This window comes from Rattus norvegicus, chromosome 5, assembly GCF_021556685.1.
Source record: "Rattus norvegicus strain SHRSP/BbbUtx chromosome 5, alternate assembly SHRSP_T2T, whole genome shotgun sequence".
Classification (NCBI taxonomy): Eukaryota; Metazoa; Chordata; class Mammalia; order Rodentia; family Muridae; genus Rattus; species Rattus norvegicus.
In genome coordinates this window covers 119441865-119464206 of record NC_141538.1, presented here as the reverse complement: position 1 = coordinate 119464206, position 22342 = coordinate 119441865, and the positions used below count along the sequence as shown (strand labels likewise).

Genomic DNA, 22342 nt, shown 5'->3' with positions numbered 1-22342 from the left:
GTCTATCTGTCTGTCTCTGTACCAATACCATGCAGTTTTTATCACTATTGCTCTGTAATACTGCTTGAGTTCAGGGATAGTGATTCCCCCTGAAGTCCTTTTATTGTTGAGAATATTTTTAGCTATCCTGGGTTTTTGTTATTCCAGATGAATTTGCAAATTGTTCTGTCTAACTCTTTGAAGAAATGGATTGGTATTTTGATGGGGATTGCATTGAATCTGTAGATCGCTTTTGGTAAAATGGCCATTTTTACTATATTAATCCTGCCAATCCATGAGCATGGGAGATCTTTCCATCTTCTGAGGTCTTCTTCAATTTCTTTCTTCAGAGTTTTGAAGTTCTTATTATACAAATCTTTTACTTGCTTGGTTAAAGTCACACCGAGGTACTTTATATTATTTGGGTCTATTATGAAGGGTGTCGTTTCCCTAATTTCTTTCTCGGTTTGTTTCTCTTTTGTGTAGAGGAAGGCTACTGATTTATTTGAGTTAATTTTATACCCAGCCACTTTGCTGAAGTTGTTGATCAGCTTTAGTAGTTCTCTGGTGGAACTTTTGGGATCGCTTAAATATACTATCATATCATCTGCAAATAGTGATATTTTGACTTCTTCTTTTCCGATCTGTATTCCCTTGACCTTTTGTTGTCTGATTGCTCTGGCTAGAACTTCAAGAACTATATTGAATAAGTAGGGAGAGTGTGGGCAGCCTTGTCTAGTCCCTGATTTTAGTGGGATTGCTTCAAGTTTCTCTCCATTTAGTTTAATGTTAGCAACTGGTTTGCTGTATATGGCTTTTACTATGTTTAGGTATGGACCTTGAATTCCTATTCTTTCCAGGACTTTTATCATGAAGGGGTGTTGAATTTTGTCAAATGCTTTCTCAGCATCTAATGAAATGATCATGTGGTTTTGTTCTTTCAGTTTGTTTATATAATGGATGACGTTGATGGTTTTCCATATATTAAACCATCCCTGCATGCCTGGGTTGAAGCCTACTTGATCATGGTGGATGATTGTTTTGATGTGCTCTTGGATTCTGTTTGCCAGAATTTTATTGAGTATTTTTGCATCGATATTCATAAGGGAAATTGGTCTGAAGTTCTCTTTCTTTGTTGGGTCTTTGTGTGGTTTAGGTATAAGAGTAATTGTGGCTTCATAGAAGGAATTCGGTAGTGATCCATCTGTTTCAATTTTGTGGAATAGTTTGGATAATATTGGTATGAGGTCTTCTATGAAGGTCTGATAGAATTCTGCACTAACCTTTACCCTTGCTGGTCCTCAGAACTCACATGTTTAAGTGTAATAAGTTTCAAGCTCTTAAAAATATCTTTTCAGACTTCAGTCCTTTCAAAATGTCCTATTTCTAAGGACCATGATCATTCCAATTTTGTCATAGACTGGAGGGTTTTTTTTTTTTTTGCTACTGACAGTAATTTAGTAAATTTTCTGTATCCGAATATATATGTTGTTTCAGTATTTCACAGAAGTACATTTAGATTAAAAACTAGTGGTCTGTTGTGCAGAAATTCTTTTAATATTATCATTATTATATTCTATATTAATTCTTTTTAAGTTTTTAATTTAATTAAGATACTAGAGAATTTTAGTTATGCTAAATTTATTTCCCCATTGAACTACATTATTGCTTCAGATCCTCCTAGGATCTGGCCTGTAAGATCATGTAAATTGTATCCTCGGGAAGCTCATTTGCTGACCTGTGACCCCTGGGAAAGCTGCTCTCTCCTCCCATGACAGTGCTGTCAGCTAGAGAAGGTGCAGCCGCAGTACAAACACGCCTATTAGTTTTCAAGAGTTTATATGCACATATACATGTGTATCTTAGTGAAATCAGTATAGGAGATACAGGAACAGGGTGTCCATGAACATAAGTATTCATGGATATATAGAGTATAAATACATACCCACTTGAGTCCTTTCAGAGGAAATGATACTTTGCATAAAATTGGCTTTTAAGTTTTAATATGCTTAAAAGTTAGACTATTTGGAAAGCTTATCTTAATAAAAAATGGTGAATTTATGAATTCTAATTATCTTTTATTTATGAATTCTAATTATCTAATTATTTTATTGATCTAAAAGAAAGCAGTATCTCACAGACATTGTTCTTGTAGGCGGGCATGTATGAAGCAGTTAATGAGGTTTACAAAGTACTCATTCCTATTCATGAAGCTAATCGGGATGCAAAGAAGCTCTCCACCATCCATGGCAAACTCCAGGAAGCCTTCAGCAAGATCGTGCACCAGGTAACAGCTCCCACTCCTGACTGTATTAGCTGGGGGAGTGTCTACTGCTTAACACTGCCTTGTGTTCACACCTAACCAAGTCCCATAGAGTGGCCATTTTACTTGAGTTAAAAGATAGTTTGTAGTTAAAACCAGACTTATTAACAAAACAAAACAAAACACACACAAAAAAGAATGACCGGGGTTGGGGATTTAGCTCAGCGGTAGAGCGCTTGCCTAGAGAGCGCAAGGCCCTGGGTTCAGTCCCCAGCTCCGGAAAAAAAAAGAAAAAAAGAAAAGAAAAAAAAAATGACTTTTTCTTTGTCAATTTTTTTGAATTATTACTAGTTAGCAATGTTTTAGAACTTTATTTCTGTGTTACGTTGTAGATTATAATTATGGGTTTGATATTTAAATTAACACCTGTTTCTTTACTGCCAAAAAGTTTTTATGTGTAAATTACCTTTTTTGTTGAATGATGTGAAAATGTAATGAAATCCTTGTATTTTTACTGCTGTAGCTGTTTCCCCTATATCTGCACTCTCACCCACAAGATTTCTAATATAAAAATAATGACCAAAACAAGATCTTATGCAATTTTGCAATTTATAGAGTGATTTTAGTACTTTACTTCACAAAAATCAGAATCAAACTTTGTTGGAAAATGAAATAGACTATTAGTGGTTGGTGCCTTCTGACTAAGTCTTGGTTCCACCAAAACTTTCCTGTTGGGCCTCCTCCTTCTCTTCTTCATGCATGCTTTTGCTCCCTCTACATGCACGACCTCCGCGGGGCAGTAGAGGAGTGACTGACTACCCACTCCTGCATGCAGGTCTAGAACAGTTTCACTGTTCACTGGCTGACCACCATGGCCAAGCTGTCACAATGGACAGACAAAATCTGAAAGTAAAGTAGGTTGCTCCTGTTATGCCAGAACTCTATTGTAACCTTCTAAAGTATTGGAGCTTCAAAAGGTTGGCTAGGTTTCATGGTGGGACAGATGATTTTATAATCAATTATGCACATGCTCTGGGGACTTCATCTGCCTTGAGAGCTCTATGGTGCAAATTTGTGTCCAGTCTGCAACATGTACAGCCACTAGTGGTTTTCCAGAAACTTCTTCCATTTGATTCTGTTCCTGCTGTTGGGCACAGTAGCAGTGTGTGTCCTGTTTAACCTGGATATCTCGGTGGAATGATGCTCCTGGTGGTCAGAGATCTGAGTTAAACACAGAAACAGAATAGGCGGCAGATTCCCTCCCTAAAATGTATACTGAGACTGAAAAAGGACTTTGACTTTTAAAGCTTAGCTTTTCAAAGACAAAATTTTAGGAATTGAGCTTAGTCAATCATGTTATAAAATTTCTGTCGGTCTTAGATGATAGAACATATTCTACTAAATTATTTTGTTATCCTCTGAGGAGAAGCATTTGTGGTATGGTACGGTATAACTGACCTTCCTTTGGCCTCCTTGTTCTTCTGAACAGTTTTTTTATGACTTGCCCTTTCTTTACTTTTTATTACACAGAGTACTGGCTGGGAGGTAGGTAATGCTTTAGTTAGTTACGACACTAATAGATGGATTGGACCAGATTTCTTATGCCAATGCTTTGCCCACATGTGCTAGCTGTGGGCATTCTGTTGCTGTCTGCTTATCAACTGAATTCATTAACCAAAGAAATGTTGCTAAAATACTGTACATTACTTTAAGAACTGTTTGATGTAGAGCTCGGCAGTGCATGGAAACCCGTTTCACTGATGAGATTCTTTGGTAAATGAGCCACTGTGTCACCACTCCGGTTTGTTTTTACCCTTTGATGCATTTCTGTCATCAACACTTAGACACAGATTTCTTTCTTAACCATGTTTCACTCACTTACAGAGGTCGATTTATATTATTGCTCAGAGGTATAAATAGAAAATATTGTATTTGTCTGCCAGTCAGAGGACATACTGTTTTCTGTGCCTTTTAAGAGAAAAATCATGTGTGTGTTATGCTGGCATCGTGTCAGTGAAGGTGGATGCAGACTGTGGATAACTAAAGTAGGGTGGGAATAGGACACGCTGGAATGGATAAATGTGCTGAATTTGATCGTGGGTCACTGTGCCCTGGGTGTAGCCCATACCCTGGGAAAGAAATTCATTTTGGTCACTTAAATTTAATTCAGGGAGCAAGATAAATAAACTAAGAAAACTTAGCACTTAAAAATTTGACTTCATATTCTGATAGTGTTTATTCCTGTATAATGAAGACATTTGCTTCCTTTTATGTAGTAGTTAAATTTGGAAATATTAAATAGAAAATAGATCTTATCTGAATTTGAATTTTTCATCTTTCTGTAAAGGATAAAATTCTCTAAATTAAACCCTAATAGTGAATATGGTCTTGGGCTATGTGTGTGGTAAGAGTTCTGGCTTTGCCTCTCAACTTACAATTGGCTGAATATTGTAGGTGTCTCTATTGCTTCCTTACAATCCTTGTTTGGAGACCCCGAAAGCAAACTTTAGAGACAGCAGTCACCAGTGGCTGTCCTCCCATTCTGGAATCACGCCTCCTCTCCTTATTTTGACACGTGCCATCACATTTACACCCACCTTCACCCTCCAGATCAGAGGTGTAGAGCCCCACCGATACCTGACGTCTTACCGCTCATTTCTGTGCCTTCATCTAGATATATGCAGAGTCTTGCCACAGCCATCCCCGAGGGGTAGGGTTCCTCATGGACATTCTAACATGAAACAGAATTAGCTGAAAACTGACATAAAATTAAGAATATATTAAAACCTCTGAGCAGTGTTTTACTAGTCTCTTGATGCTAAATCGACCCCTGGATGATAGCCTCTCCCCTGGTTTTGACACTAACACCATCCTCCCATCGTGCTCCTGCATGGTAAAGGGGCACAGACCGTGCTTCCTCATTTGCATCCTTGTCACTGCCTGTGCTGGATCTTCAGCGTCATAGCGTCTGAGCTTGGTGCACGTGTGTTTTTGCTGTACTTGTTAAACTTAAGTGGATGCTTGCATTTTAAAAATGTGTTTGCTACCATTTGCTGCTTAAATGTTTTGAAATTCCCCTAATTAAAATGCTTTCTGTTTTCTCTCTCTTGCCCCTGGTTGCTGACCTACTCCCTACTTTTACTATTGTCTATTGTGGTAAGTTCCTATCTTGTGAATATTTTCCTGTTTAACTCTTGACAGCTTCAGTAATTTCATTTTTTTCTGAAAACTGTTTCTTAGCTAATTTCTTAGTATTCTCATAGAACGCTCACAATTGATACCTAGTAAGGACAATTTACATAGTATAAGGTTCCTTGAGTCTGCATTGTTCGTCATTTTGCATTCTGTTCTTGATTCAGTAGAAATTATGTGACTTGGCAAAGCTTTTTGGAGAGAGAGGTTGGGACAGAGAACTCTCGACCATATTCAGCAGTTTGCTGACGTATTTACATGTCAAGTGACACGTCATGAAACTCTCAAGAACTTGCCACTGTTGACTACCACGTTTTGTTCCTTAATATCTAAATTTTCATTTTCCCAAAGTCCATTTATTGTTCTCTAAATAACATGAAATAAATCATTTCCTGTGGTGCACTTAAAATATTTTTAAAAGAAAAAATTTCATTTCTGTGTAAAAATGTAATGAACCTGAACAAGGAGTGGTTTTGTTTCTGTTTCGTTTTGTTTGTTTTGTTTCAAGGATGGAGCATAAGATACTTTTAGGTTGGAGGGAGGATATGTTATCACAAGATAAAAGAGGGGGGGAGAGAATGGGTAGAAAGCACTCATGGGCCTTTAACTCTAGAACAAGACACTAGGTATGCTGGCTACAGGACCATTGAATGGGAAGAACTGTGTGTCTGAGAGGATGCGCTTTGTGGAGTTGCTCTCTCTGGTGGCAGACCAGAAGGGGTAGAACCTTGCCATACTGTTTTGTTTAGCCTCCCCTGCTGGCTCTGTGGTCAGCAGACTGTAGATGATATTGGATGTGACTTGTTTCTGGGGAGGGAGATATATAATGATTAGAATTAGACTTCAGATTAGAAACTGGTTAGGCTGAATCTAAGATGAGTCTGTCTGTTAGGCTACCACTTGATTTTGACATTGGATTATACAAGAAAGATCTGCAAAATGCAAAACAGTAATGGAAGAGGATGGCACTGTAATAATAGAGGGATAAAGCAAACAGAGAAGGAGAGTAGTTCTGTAGTGAGCCACTCAGCAGGCCTGGTGGTATATGCTTTTAATCCCAGGACTCAGGAGGCTGAATTTGGCAGATCCAGGGTTCAGATCCAGTCTTGGCTACGTAGGGAGTTCTAGGCAACCCCGGACTACATGAAGTCCTGCTTTAAAACTGGAACAAAACAAAAAATAAGTTAAAAATAAGTTGAATTACTTAAAGAACTTCACAAGAATTCTTAAGAAAAACACCAGAGAAGGAAAGACCACTCAAAGGCCATTCTCGACTCCTAGGGTTTCTGTTTGTGCGTGGACTATGGGAAAGATGTAGCTTAAGTAACGTTTTGATTTGGGTGTCACATAAAAAGGCCAGAACTTGTTTTTTGTTTCTTTGTTTGTTTTTGTTTTGTTTTTTTCCATCACTGAAATAAGGATCAAGATAGTGGTACCAGGCATAGAATCCTGCCAGATATTAATGTCACACATGTAGATTGGGCACGCTGTTGAGTATCTGTAGATTCAGCTGTCTGTAGGCTGAAGCAGATGATTGGGAGTTCAAGGCCAGTGTAGGCTAAAAAAACTAAAAAGAAACGATGTGTAACACATACAAAGTGTTTATAACACAGCAAATACTCAGATGTGTTGGAGATCACTTTTATTGCTGCTGTGTTCATACTCTTGACATCACCATTACTCTCACTAGAAATCCGTTGCTTTTGTTGTTAATGCTGAATCAATGGGGATCAGACCTATAGACTTCATGAGATAGGGACAAGTGCTGGACTGCTGACGCCAGCTACAATGGCACATCCTCTAGCCCCACATATTCCAGAGGGAGGGGGCAAGAGGGTTGTATGTTTGAGGCCAATCTGGAAATGTTAGCAAAGTCTTATCTCCGCATAGAAAATGGAAAAGAAAAAGGGGGTGCCATTTGTTGCTAGGGTGCTTGCCAGGACATCAATCCCGTGAGTCTGTCCCCAGCCCTCACAAACGTAGGTTAATAAGATGTTCCATGCACTATGTTCCCAAGTAGAAATCTTGGCCAGAAGAATCTGACTAATGATCTCTAGAAAGAACAGGTCTAATAGATGGGAAAGGAGATGAGCACTGTGTCCAGTGCTGACATGCTCTGTGGAAGTCAGATAGTGTAGGAAGCAGCCAAGGGTCCTTGTGCAAGTGCATGACAGCCCAACAGGTTTCTTCCTTAGCAACAAAAACAAAGCTAGAACAGATGTAAATGTGTTTCACATGGGACATAGTTTCTTTGCCTGTGCATAACTTTATCTTAACCTACAGAGTTAAGAAAACCTTAAGTAAAACCGCTTACGAAGAATAAGCTATATATAGTGTGGGAGTGGTGTGAAATTCAGAATGAATTCTGAACAGTAAAAGAAATAATGCTAACTTACAAGAAAGTATTCAAAACAAAAACATATCTTTCAAAACGAAAGAAAATTAACTTGGAGAAATTTTTTTTTTTTTTTTTTTTTTTTTTTTTTTTTTTTTTGCTGCAAGTGAAGTTACATGATTATACTTTGAAAACTGGATGTTGGCCAGTAGGTGAGCAGTAGAGAATTCTAAATCAAAATATCATTACTCAGACTATTAGCTCCTCTTTGTCTGTGCTCACCCTCTACAACACACACATGTGCAAACACACGTACCATCCTGGAACGCCTTGTTATTTTTCTGATGCTCTTGTCTCCTGTGTTTCAACTGATTTTCTCAAATACATCAGATAGGCTCTTGCCTCAGCCTCAGCACTGGCTGTTCCTCTGGCTGGAGAATATTGTCCCCAGAAATCAATATGAGTAGCTTTCTACCTCTTTCCTCAGCTGTCACCCACTTAATGAGACCGCTCTCTTTCTCTCTGGTGAAGCCATGTGTCGTAATGCCTGGTGTACCTCTGGCATTCAATACTTGAATGGATGGATGGTCTTCTTCACATATGTTCCCTTTTATGATTGGAGCTCTTTTCCTTCTCTATCTACTGGAATGTCCCCACTTTTTTCCTCTGTTCACTTGCCCCCCCCCTTTAATGTTGAGCCCTGTGGATGACTAAAACCCTAACTGTGATTTCGCTCCAACAAGATTAATCTTCTATTTTATTTATTTATTTATTTATTTATTTTTTATTTTTTTTTATTTTATTTTATTTTTTTTTTTTTTTGGAGCTGAGGACCAAACCCAGGGCCTTGTGCTTGCTAGGCAAGCGCTCTACCACTGAGCTAAATCCCCAACCCCTTTAATCTTCTATTCTTAATAGTACTCGTTACAGTATGTACTAATTTAAATTATAATTATTTGATTGTGTATTTTATTCTTTTGAGAAGCGAGTCTTTTATTCTGTTAGTGAAGATAAATAATAGTTAACATAACAATATCAATACAAAAAGTATGTTAAGTTTTAGTCAGTTTTAGGCAGTGAGCTCATGGTGCCTTCCCTGTTAGGTCACCACACGATTGTGTGTGTTTTGGGATCATATACATTATGGGGTGTCTCTGGAAAGACCAATAAAATTGGAGCAAAATAGTAATTACTACTATACCCTGGTCAAGAGTTAGAAAGGTTAGCTAAGGGAAGTGAGTCCTAATTACTGTCTTTAAGGATTATTGCTAAGGATTTAAAATAATATTTTAACCTGGAAGCCTCTTAAGTTATACAGCTAGAAAATTTTTGGTTTTCAGAAGGACAGTTTTCATGTATGAAACATAGTTTGAAAGCTAACAATCACAGATTTATAAGCAGTCATCTTAGGGCTTTGGCAATACCTTCTTGCCCTGACTGATACTATTGCCTACTGCTGGGTCCAAACAAATTGTTGTGAAATCTATTTAATTCACACAGAGATTTCATTTACTGTAAGAATCAGTTAATATTTATTATTTCATTTATTTATTTTATGCTTGTTTATTATTTACTTATTTAAATATTTATTTATTTTAACATGAAGTAATTGAAAATGTTTTTAAGTTAGAAATTGTATTTTTTAGCTCCAAAGATATTTTTCTTACTGTGGATGATAATATGGGGTCATCTTAATTTTTCTTGCTTTGGCATTATAAAACTGGTAAATTAAGGATCAAAGTTTCTCAGTTTGCTTAATTACCTATAATGTTTATTGTTTACTTCTTAAATGTATATACCATCTGGTCTTCTAGATATAGCAAAAATAAATATAAAGTAATCTAGGCTTCAGGAGAATTGAGAGGAGCTCCGTGCTTTATGTGGTTAGTGTGTGAGTCACTGCGGAATCCTTTTGAACCCGCTTTGGGGCTGCATTCTCCGGAGTGCATGGGAAGTGCCCGGTGTCACCCTCATGGAAAGAACTGGTTCTTACTGAACTTGTGTGAAAACTAGAATCATTTTCATTTTCTGTCCTTGTATGTGCATGGTTAATGTTAAGTCATATCACAGAATTGTGTGTTTCTGGGTGGTCGGTCATACAGGGTGTCACTGAAAAGACCATAAAAATGGAAGGAGAATAGTCAGAGAATTGGGAAGTTTGGTGGTTGCTTTTGGCGGTCTTTAAAATACAATTCCTCTCAAAATATAGTTATTACCTTGTACCTAGATTTTTTTCTTTCTATTTCATTTATACTCTTCTACTTACAGATATAACACTATTACTGATTAAAGAATTTTTACATGAGCACTTCTGAAGGGTCTTGGTGTTTTGCTGATTTTGTACTCTATGCCTAATGCTCTTAGCTTCTATGGTCTCTTTTTAATATATTCAAAGAGACTAAGAGAAGGATTGTGTTGACTTGAAAATGTATTAGCGATGTGTTTTAATTAACTTTTATATTAAGACCTTTTGTCTCAATAAGGAAAATAAATTAATATAGCCCAACTGTGTGGACTTAAAAACAAAGACCATTTTGTTTCATTTACTAAGAAACGTAATTTGCATAACCCTTGTTAGATATAATGAAGAAAGACCATTTTATTTGAAAATAAACATAATTTTGAGATAATTTTTTACAGTATTTTGGAAATTTTATAATATAGCAACCTACGCATAATGTAAAATAACAAAAAGTCTTTGTATTGAGTTTTCTCATTTTTCTAACATAGGATGGTAAGCGGATGTTTGGCACCTATTTCCGTGTTGGTTTTTATGGAACCAAGTTCGGGGATTTGGATGAACAGGAGTTTGTTTACAAGGAGCCTGCCATAACCAAACTCGCGGAGATCTCTCACAGACTGGAGGTGAGTGCTGTGGTCACTGTGTCGTGTTTCTGTAGGAAATAGATTGTCACATCAGTCTTAATTATTAAATAAGTCAGATAAACGACTTCTGTGGTATATAAGAATTTTTGAGAGGTACAATAACACCCTTACAAAGCCTTTAAATCTTTTATGACAATAGTAAATTATTATTAGCTATACTTTTAAGGCCTTATCTTCATACATATTTTCTAAGCTCCTTTATCTGTCAGAATTATTCTGGTTTGTCTATGCTTGAGTAAGAGTGGAGAAGTTAAGTAGCACTGTGGAATGAGATCGGAAGCAGAAGCAAGCCCAGAAAGTAGCTGGCTCACTAGTGTTCTCTGTGGCCCAAGTGTCCAGTGAGACATCCCCTGGGGCCACACCTGGAGAGCTCAGGAGTAGCTGTGAGCACGTTTGGCCTCTCACATAGAAGAAAACACATTCATGCTTACTCTGTGTTCATCTTTCTGGTCCTCTTCTGAACCTCTCTTTTCCTGCGCCAAGTGTGGCTCATGCCTCAGGTGCATTAGTGTCCCCTAAGAGGATCCCAGATCCAACCTCAGACTTTCTAAATCAGAGTCTAGATTTTGACAAGATTGCTAAGAGACTTGTGTACACAGAACGGTTTGGGAAGCAGGGCTCTAGGCTGGCTTCTACTCTTAGCTAGTGTTGACTCTTACAAGTGACTCTACTGGCTTTGGGTTCATAAACTGGTTCAAATTATGACTCCTTACTTTTATGAGTTTGGTAAGCCTTGAGAAATTCTGAGACCGTGTTACCCAAGCTTTATCGTACAAAGCCCCTCTGGGGGAGGTGTGAGGATAATTTCTGGTGGTTCTCCTGAACGGCTGCATTTAAAGCTCACCTCCCTTGCTGTCTTAGTTCTTCCTTCTGGACCATTGCCCAAACTGCAGCTTTTGAGGCCCGTTGTAAAGACCTGAGCTTTCACTGGAGAAGATACATGCTGCTGTTTAACACGTGGATGGAAACATAGCTAGAACAAAACCTGCCAAATCTCCTGGTCTGACTGAGGAGTCTCCCTCCCTCAGGGGCTGACTCTGCTTTACCAGGAAAGTTGTGTAAAAGATTTCTTCTGCTTCATTACAGGGATTCTATGGAGAAAGATTTGGAGAGGATGTGCTTGAAGTAATCAAGGACTCTAATCCTGTAGACAAGTGTAAATTAGATCCAAACAAGGTAGGTTGACTACACTGTAATGATCTCTGGCTGTGCCTCTGAAGATCTCCTGCTGTTTGCTTGACACATACTGGGCGACAGACTACTGTTGGTGAATGAGGACCTTTCCCTTTCAGGCGTACATTCAGATCACCTACGTGGAGCCATTCTTCGACACCTATGAGATGAAGGATAGAATCACTTATTTTGACAAAAATTATAATCTCCGCCGTTTCATGTACTGTACGCCCTTCACGTTAGATGGCCGAGCCCATGGGGAGCTTCATGAACAATTCAAACGGAAGACCATTCTGACAACATCTCATGCCTTTCCTTACATTAAAACAAGAGTCAACGTCACTCACAAAGAAGAGGTAACTGCACAGTGCAGGAAAGAAGAATTCACCAACCTCGTACATTCACACTGAGTCTGTGTGGTTTAACAGAAGACGTGCCCCCCCCCCCCAGCATAGAACGAGTTCACCACTGTTGCTCGCTCGGTTTTGCCTCTCTTCTAAGTTGCTAACTCATTCTCAGTTTATGTTTTTAAGGTAGTTATTGTTTTTATTTTTATTAATTCAGGGATTGAGGTTTAGATTTTGCTACACAGAAGCTCATCATGGGTCCCCTTTCTTCTGACGTTCTCATTTAAAGCTAACCAGGTAGTATTGTTACTACACTGACCTGATTGTCATGTTCTACTCAGATAATCTTAACACCAATTGAAGTTGCTATCGAAGACATGCAGAAAAAGACACAGGAATTGGCGTTTGCAACACATCAGGATCCAGCAGACCCCAAAATGCTTCAAATGGTCCTCCAGGGGTCTGTAGGAACAACTGTGAACCAGGTTCGTGCTTCCTGCTGGCTGTGGGCCATTGGCTTCCATACTGGACTTGGAGAAGCATTGTAATGTTTACAGACAGAGTCATGCAGACTAGGTGGAAATAGTGCGTATCAGATTAGTCACATGGTACTGAAGTATAAATGGAAATGGAAAAACGGAAGTTTAATGACATCTCAGTTACAATTTTCATACCTGCTTTCTCCTCTGTCTATGCTTATATTATAGAAATTTGGTCACTTAAAATAGTCTTTGCTAGATGGTTGTGGTAGCATATGCTCCTAAATCCACATTGGGGAGGTTCAAGACCAGCCTGGTCTATGTAGCAAGTTCCAGACCAGTTGAGGCTACATAATGAGACCCTGTCTCATAAAACAAAACAAAATTATTTCATTAAAAAAAATACATGATTCAAAAAAGACTCATTCCCAGAGCTGTATTTAACACATGTGAATCTCTGCTCTCTTAGATCCTCGATGATGTTTCCTTCTCCAGAGCTTCTTCACAATGAGCTCTATGGAATAAATGATGCGGAATCATTTGGAAGATTGTCATAATACTCTCACATAATATAGCACTAGTGGTTTTTCATACATATTGGAAGTTATCATAACATCTCCTTTAGTTGGTTTGCTGAGAGAGCCTTTCTCATGATTTTACGCATGGCCCCAGTCTTAAAGAATACTCCCAGTTAAGAGCATCAAGAAGACTGTCAGTCAGGTTTTACATAATGTATCTTAACTACTTTTTGGATTAAAGAGTAGAACCAAGAAATGCTGCAGGATATAACTGAAATGAGACCTTTGTGTTCCTGGCATATATGATGTTTATTTCTGCCCGTCAAATAGTTTAAAAGACTCTTGTTTACTGCATCAGGAATGACTTTTACAATGCTGAGAGAAGTTGCTTTTGTAAAATCAAGTGGGTTGGAGATGCATTAAAACTTATGTGTCAAGAATCATTAAAAAAAAATAATACAAGGCAAAGTGCATTGATGAAGTCAGTAGTCCGTCCTCAAGGCCCACTCAGTTCTTTGAAGGGTGATCCACTATGAAATGAATCTGACTGTAGTAGGCAAGAATGTAGATAAGAATGGAGTATTTGGATCAGGCTGTCTCTGAAGAGTCCTAAGAGACATGCATGTGTTCAATGGAAATGCAGCCCTGTCATTGCTGTGGTCCTGTGGGTAAACTCCATGACTCTAAAGAACAAGAACACTGCATTGTCTCCTTTTATCTTTCAGGGACCTCTCGAGGTCGCCCAGGTCTTCCTGTCTGAGATACCTGGGGACCCAAAGCTCTTCAGACATCACAACAAGCTGCGCCTTTGCTTCAAGGACTTTACTAAAAGGTACTCGAGGCTTCTTTCAAAAAGAGCTTCAAATTAAGAGTGACCAGTACCACAGTTTGTGATGAGAGCCACAAGGAATTATTGGAAACAGAAAATAGGAATTGGTTCACCATGTGAAGCAATCTCTGGCATTCACTGATCTTGACTAGCATGGACCTGCACCTTTCCATACCCCAACCTTGAAAGCTGCTATTTATTGCCATAAAATTAGTATTATTCTTCAGTGTGAAGCACCATTTTCCCTCCCTTAGAAAACTGAAGCAGAAAATGTTGAAATCCTAACCTCATCAGTGTGTGTATGTCCCTGTCCAGTCTCTTAGTCTTTGAGATCTTCACAGCAAATGACAGATAATGTAATCTCCCGCTCAGAGAGGCTTATAGACCAGGTTAAATAACACCTAGGTATCTAAGCTCTTGGTGAATTATTAGGAAGACTCAGAGGACTCGGTTCGTAACTTGTGATTCTGTGATTTGTTGCATTTGAAAGATACAAAGTAGTGTCAGCAAGGGAAGGAGTTTGTTGTATAAAGCGCACAGGGTCTCCCGCAGTGCAAACACAGGCTGTATTGAATTCCTCCAGCCATAAACTGTAACAGCTGTTGTGGAACTCTTTGGGGGAGGGTATACTAAAACACTGGACTCACAGGAGGAAGGCAGTTATCACTATAATATCTGGAACTGTAAGCCCCCCCCCAATCTGGATGCCAAGAGCCAGCATTGTAATACCCCCCTCATTCCTCTTGCTATCTTATATTTTGAAAGAGTCTCTGCCTAAGCAAACTAGATTGGCTGGCTAGTGAGCCCCAGGGACCTTCTTGTCTCCTGCCTCCTTTCCACCCACCCACCCATCCACCACTGAGATTAACGTGTTCATAAAACCCACCTGGTTCATTTTTCTTGTTTTGTTGTTTGTTTATATGTGTGCTAGGGGATTTGGGGTTAGGTTATCATGCTTGGGCAGCAAACACTTTACCAACCAAGCCACCTCATCCCTATCCCCAAATAAACCATCTCCCCCTCCCCCCCCCCGTATTTTTAAATCTGTTCTTTGCTGTTTCATATATTTATGTAGTATATTCAGAGTCACCTCACCCTCCACCCTCTCTCATCTCCTGCCCACTCGTTAACCCCATTCATCATTTGATAGGTGGTGTAGTTGTTTCCGCTCCTGGCTGAAGTGAATCATGGTGCAGTGACCAGGATGGGGTGGGAATGTAAATGTCTCTTTGACCTAACAGACCGACTTTGTTTCCTTTGTGTATATTCCTGGCTGTGCCATTTGGTAGTTCTACTTTGGTTTTGGTTTTTTAAGCTTTCTTTTATGTGTATGAGTATTTTGCCTGTGTGTGTACAGGTGTGTCATGTATGTCCCTGGTGCCGTCAGAGGCCAGACAAAAGGAGTTCCAGCACTGGAGTTAATATGGTTGTGAGCCACCACGTGTGTGCTGGGAGCCAAACCCAGGGCCTGCCCAGTGCTCGTGAGGAGCTACATGGTTTGCTGTCTGGAGCAGGGGCTGCCCTTTCCCGAATCTGACCATCATGTGCTACTCGGAGTCTCTGTAAGAGCCATTCTAACTAGGAAGAGGAGGTTTTTATTTGCATTTTTCTACTGTTGACTTTTTCGTATATTGTCCATTTGCATAACTTTTGAGATCAATATCTGTATCTTGTTGCATTGTTGGACTTTTATAATTTAGTTCCTTTTGTGCCCCAGATATTTAATAGTAGATAATCAGGTAACTTTCTACCTGCTGTTTGCAATATTTTACTGTGACTGCGATTGTAAACAGTTGTCTTTTCTAATATGATTTTTCCCTTTTCTGTTTCTTTTCGATTTCACACCAACAAGGCATGCACAGGACTACTGGGCTGTATGCTAGGCCCAAACAGACTTTGTTCAGAGGAGTGAATTCTTTTATATATATCTCAATCATATATAACAACATTTAATTGGGGCTGGCAGAGGAGTGAATTCTTGTAGTCAACAAGAATTAAGTGTTACCGCCAGGACAATTATAAAAAGGGGTCCAAAAGTGTTTAAATGCTTCATAATATGAACCTTACAGAGAAAGTTGCATAGCTGGTGTGCTACCACATCCCTGAAACAGGAGGATTGCTGTGAGTTTAAGGTCAGCCTGAGTTATGCAGTGAGATCCAGCCCAATTGGGCTTCAGAGTGAACCCTTGTTTCAAAGAATGAAAAAGCAAGTGGGGGAGTGGGAGGAAAGAAAAAAATAGTTAATATTCCATGTTTATTTTTCTATATTAGCTGTGTTTTTTCAACACACACATACCACCATAGTTCACAGTTTACATATAATCTTGAATTTTAAGACAACATTCTTTAAATTATTTTTTTACTTTATGAGTACACTGTGGCTGTCTCCAGACATACCAGAAGAAGATATAAGATCCCTATTACAGATGGTTGTGAACCACCATGTGGTTGCTGGGATTTGAACTCAGGACCTCTAGAAGGGCAGAGCCCTTATTTCAGTTAAAATTAGAACAATTATGTAAATGGTGATATTATTTAATCGGCTTGACTGCTTTGGTATTCTGAATTCTGTTTTTCTGTTTGATTTTAAATATGGTATAATTTATGCCACAGTGGGTCTTCTTTCTTTTGTTGAGTTAAAATTTCCATCATGAAATCACTGAGTCAAAATACATAAACATTTGTATTTTATATACTTTACACCCCAAAATGTCTCCACTATTACTAATGCCAAAAAATGCAGATGCTTCTGTGTCTGTGCCCTGCTTTGTTGTATAACACATAAATAGGGTGTCTTCTGTTCATCACTTTTGAGTGACAGTTCAGTTTGTTTTTAATTTCCAAAAATAATACTTTCTGTGTACTTACTTTTAGCCTGAGGTTTTGTCTTTTAAAACTTAAACACATTAAATATTGACTTAAAATAATAATTCCCATACTCTAATGCCCTGCTCCTGCTTTCCTCCCAGAAGCAAGCAGTGTCCTGAGTTTCTGTTTTTCTCGTTCGTTTTGTTTTTACAGTTTTATCAGGAATCACTGAATCTCTGAGTGATGTGTTTTTTACATTGTTCTAGAATGTACTGTTTCTGTCAGCTGCTGTGCCAGCGATTATGTTTATGTGTTGCTCTAGCTAATGTCCTTGTGCTCCATTGTATGAATATGCACTTCTTTTCTCTGCTGCTGCTTTCTGTTATATTTGGAGACTCCTGGTTGTGTTGCTACTGCAAGCACTCACTTATAAACATGTACGTGGAAGATGTCTGAACTGAATGCCACATGTGCAGCACATGTGCACCTTAGCATAGAGCTCCGGGTTCACGTGCTCATCTACACGTAGGCGATCGCACACTTCCCCAAAATATATAAGCTCAGAATATGACTTCTTTCAAATTGCTTTCCAGTACTAACACTTTTTTGGTTTTTAAGATTACTTTGTTTGTGTGTGTGTGTGTGTGTGTGTGTGTGTGTGTGTGCGCACATCTAAGTGGTCTGTGTCTGCGTGTGTAGGAGTCAGTTCTCTCTCTGCCACGTGGGTCTCTGGGATCAGATGGTCAAGCTTGGTGGCCGTTTCTAGTATAAGCATTTAAAGCTGTGCACTTCTCCAAGCACCATTTGAGCTGTGTGCACAAGCAGGGATGTTTAGCTATACATATGTACATGTGGCTTTGCTGTGTTGAGGCAGCCATGCAAGCCTTGAACTTGCTGTTCTGCTTCAGCCTCTCAGCTGGTAGGATTATGGGCATGTGCACCACCCCAAGCCTGTATAGGTGCAAACCTTTTAAAACGTCCTTACCTATTTATTAAACCAAACCTTTTATTTCAACATGGGGGAAAAACGATGATGCCATCATTACACAGATGAGTGACAAAAATCCTAAAGAGTCTCTGATCTAGAAACAGTAGGGTTGGGATGAGGGGTGGCTTCAGAGTCAGCACTGACAGTTCAGGAGCTACTCAGTGATACTGTCCTTGCCTGGATTTGATCTCCCAGCACTGTGAAAGACAAATAGTAACACACACTTCCCAGTACTTAGAAAGCAGAGGTAGAGGAATCACAAGTTCTAGGCCAGCCTGCGCTACACATTAATAAAATATGCTTTCAACTTAATGAGTAACAGGAAGTGTTTATGAGATTTTAAAAGACACTCAGATGCCTGTTGCATCACAGACAGGAAGCAGAGAGCAACTGGCCACAGACACAACTGTGTCAGAGGCATACCACTACTGACCTACTTCAATGTCTAGGCCACCCACTAATGACCCACTGGTGAAGTTAGCACCTCGTGATCCAGGCACCTCTCAGTCCCATGAGCTGGGCACAGAGCCTTCGACATATGAAGTCTGTGAGGACATATTACACCTAAACTGTAACAGCACAGTAGACCTAAAACAAGACAATCAAGACAATCATCTGCCATCAACTGAATGGTGTGTGTGTGTGTGTGTGTGTGTGTGTGTGTGTGGTGTGTGTGAGTGTGTGTGTGGTGTGTCTGTGTGAGTGTGTGTGTATGTGTGTGTGGTGTGTGTGAGTGTGTGTGTGAGTGTGTGTGTAGAGTGTATGAGTGTGTGTGTGAGTGTGTGGTATGTATGTTGGGGTGTTTATGGGTAGGGTGTGTTTAGGATTACAAATTTCTAAGGGAGGAGAAATGTCTAAACATGTATTTTCTCACCCCCTAGGTGTGAGGATGCCTTAAGAAAAAATAAGAGCTTAATTGGGCCAGATCAAAAGGAGTATCAAAGAGAACTGGAGAGAAATTACCATCGCCTTAAAGAGGCTCTGCAGCCACTGATAAACAGAAAAATTCCTCAGCTGTACAAGGCTGTGTTGCCTGTCACTTGCCACAGGTACACTAAGTGTTCCTTTCTTCCACAGAGCTTTTTAGAAAAACTGCTTTTGTTTCACAGCTTTTTGCTATAAAATTTCAGGTATTGCATCCCCTAACAAATCCAACTTGTCTATGCTTTTGCCACTTAACCCTATTCAGTGTGAAGGTCAGCCTTTTCTGTGCAGGGCAGGCTAATGGGAACAGTACTAAGTCTGGCTTCATAAAGCTCTCGTAAACTCTTCCATTCAAAGTCCTGTCCCAGCTTCTGGCACCCTGGTGAGAGCATTCACTAGAATGTTTGCCCCAGAGTCATCAGTAGTCTGTGTCACCTAGAGCTGCGCAGAGAACAGGTGCCCTGACTGACTATCCGGAGAGCTGCAGTCATTTTTTCTTTTTCACAAGTCGGAAAGGAGTTTTCTACAAGTGAACCCAAGCCACATGTAAGCAGTCGTGCCTCGGGTGTGGTACAGGTACGCCCAGGAGGCTGTGAAGCTGCCACTGCAGATGTAAAGAGCCCCTGGTGGAGCCTGGCACCCATTCTGAAGTACCTGAGCCCTGGAAGCCAAGCTCTATCTACCCGTTGGATTATTGTGGCTGGTGTTTTCTCACCCCTTTCTTTGAAATGATAAACTAATAAGTCAATTAAGTTGTATGATAAATTAACATTTGAGAAGCCGTTGTTTGAATATGGATTGAAAAAAGAAACTGTGCTGTCAACAGCAGAAACTTAGCCTTTGCTGCTTAATGGCCTACTAATTTTATACTTGTAGATGTCTGAGACAAATTCACACATTCATTCCAAAAACCTTCAACTGTACACCCTGTCTTCCCAGCATTAGAGGCCAAAGCAGGGTTGTGAGTTCAAGGAGTCTGGGCCACTTAGACAAATACTGCCTTAAAAAAAGGAGAAATGGGCCAAGAGCCTGCTCTATGTCACAGCCTCCAGGGAGATCTGTCTCCCCCACAAGCTACAGGAACTGGGGAAGTACAAAGAACATTATTCCTTGTGGTAAAATACATCCTTCTCTTACCCAACACCTATGAGGGAGTTCCTTTTAGAGTTCCTAGTAGGGAAGTAAACAACTTCCCATTTTCCCTTCAGTCTTTTCAAAATCTCTAGCTACATGCACCTGACTCCATCATCAGCCCCAGCAGGTGGAGGGGATGAAAATGCAAGAAACCAGTTCATGAAGAAAAATCTATAAAAATATTTCACGAATAAAATCCTTAAGTCTATAGAACTTAGGAGATAAAATTTTCTTAGGATTTTGATTGTCAAAATGTGATCTGGGACCTTGACTTTGCCCATCTTCCTGGCTTAATATGTGTAGAATGGACTTTTACAAAGATTGGATGCTTTTGTAAGTGATTGGCTGTAGAAGCAGATTGGAGAACTGAGGCCTTCTATTATTAAGCTAGACATTACAGATGAGTGCTACTCTTCTGGAATGTTTCTACATTTTGTTTTGGCCCTGGCTGGCCTCACTCACTCAGAGATCCACTTCTCTGTCTCCTGAGTGCTGAGTTTAAAGGTGGGTGAGTGGCACTGCAAGTTATATGTAATAAAATATAACAATTACTTTGTAAAATAACTTAAAAAATGTTCAGCTAATTTCAAATATGGTAAATTGCAATATGTAATCCCACATAAAATATTTTGCAGTTTGAGAACCACTTGTTTGAGTCCAAATTTATGATTAGACAAATACTTGTTTCTTACCATAGTAATCTTGAATACTCGAGATCTCTCCCATGGCAGTTAAAGAACAAATAATCATTGACCTGGTAAAGTGGCTGCTATCACATACCTCTAATCTATAGATAAATCTGAAGCCAGAATATGACAACGTATGTAAGAAGGCAGGGAACACAAAACAAACCCTAAAAGGTTTTCTGCAAAGCCCCAAGCTGTTCTTGACTATATTATCTTCTTTTCCTCAGGGATTTCCCCAAGCTGTTCTTGACTGGATTATCTTCTCTCCCTCAGGGATTCCTTCAGCCGAATGAGCCTTCGGAAAATGGAGCTCTAACATACACAGATGTGTTCTATTCATCTGCAAAGAGCCATGTATTCAACACCGAGTGCAAGATCTATTGAAAAGTAGGACTTGGATGTCATTCTGGAAGCAATAGCATTGATTTACTCCAAGAATGTGCTCCCAGATGCAGGCCATTACATGTGAGGCTTGTGGCTGTGGTTTCTAACCTTCTGGTAACATGGTGTCATCTTAGAAACAAAAAGTTTTAATGATTCAAAGGTACAGTACACATTTACAATTATTTATACCATAGCTAATGTTAAATTTATTTACTTTTAAGTTCTTATTTTTTAATTTATATTACCATTTATAGATTCATTCATTTTTGAACCATTTTAAATGTAGTAATGCTTATTTTAAAGGTACTATTAAATATGTGAATGTTTACACTAATTTTAACGAGTGGGATTTTAATTTCTTTATAAACAACAGGAAAAAAAAAAACAAATTGTTCAAAAACTGGTTCTAAACTGGCATCAAACAGCCCCAAATTAGGCAATGGTGCAGATAACCTACCACAACAAGACCTGTTACGAATTGCCAAAAACAGTATTTAATAAAACGTTCCTGTAAGTGGTTAGATAGCAGAAATCTAATACCAGCACATGCTAGTGACAACACTTTGATCTTTATGAGTTACTTTATTAGTATAACTTCATGAACCAACAGTTTGAACTGATTTCTGTGCCTCAAATTAATCTTATCAAGCGTTTACTGACTGAACCATTAACTAGAAATTTGCTTTAAGGCTTCTTGATATCACTAAAGATAACACCAAGCTGGGGTTCATTGATTTTAATCTAGTAATTAAATGAGAAGTCACATGGTTTTACAAATGACATAAATTAGTTGCTATCATCAAATAATTAACTTCAATATGAAAAAGGTACACAGAAAAAAAAAATGAATGTCTTCCACTCCTGGAACAATTTCCCCATATAAATATCCATGGTCTCTGAAATGTTTGCAACTTTTTTGTGATACTGTGGCTTACAGAACAGCAACAATGATACTGGTCACTTCTGACCTCTAATTGCTTGAATTGGCGTTCTTTCAACCCTCTGGGGGATATGGGGTGGCAAAGGAGGTAACCATTAGGGAGAAAACACCTGTCACTTCTCATGTGGTTACCTGAACTGTTTGACATCTCGGTGATAGTATGAAGGCCTTTTAAGAGTGATGTGTGATTTAGTCATGAAATACAGGTTATTTTCTCATGAGTCGCAATAGAGATTTCTCACTCCATTTTGTTATACTTCCTGACAATGTTTTCTTCAAACACAACCTTTCTTGCCTCAAGAATCTCTTTAGCTCTGATAGCACAGAATGATTATTTTTAAAAAGTTCTATCAATGATTCTAAAGGGAAGGCACAAAGACGCATCTAATTCCCACTGCACCATCCGTGAGGATAATGTTATAAGCAATCTTCCCACCGAAATGGAACGTTCCTCCAGTACCATGCATTCAGGTGAGT

At 39.1% G+C, this 22342-nt stretch overlaps 1 protein-coding gene across 8 annotated transcripts in view; it reads left to right on the top strand.

Moving 5' to 3' along the window:
- Dock7 (dedicator of cytokinesis 7) overlaps positions 1-22086 on the top strand; it is a 183874-nt gene extending 161788 nt beyond the window's left edge. For 3 of the 8 annotated variants that reach the window (XM_087549057.1, XM_087549054.1, XM_087549055.1), the window contains 9 exons: positions 2135-2266; positions 3773-3787; positions 10509-10634; positions 11742-11831; positions 11948-12184; positions 12517-12660; positions 13898-14004; positions 18679-18846; positions 20815-21259. In XM_087549057.1, the coding sequence (XP_087405183.1) occupies positions 2135-2266; positions 3773-3787; positions 10509-10634; positions 11742-11831; positions 11948-12184; positions 12517-12660; positions 13898-14004; positions 18679-18846; positions 20815-20857 (1062 nt within the window). In that variant the 3' untranslated portion in view covers positions 20858-21259. 8 annotated transcript variants of the gene reach the window in all.
- Positions 22087-22342: the final 256 nt, after the last annotated feature.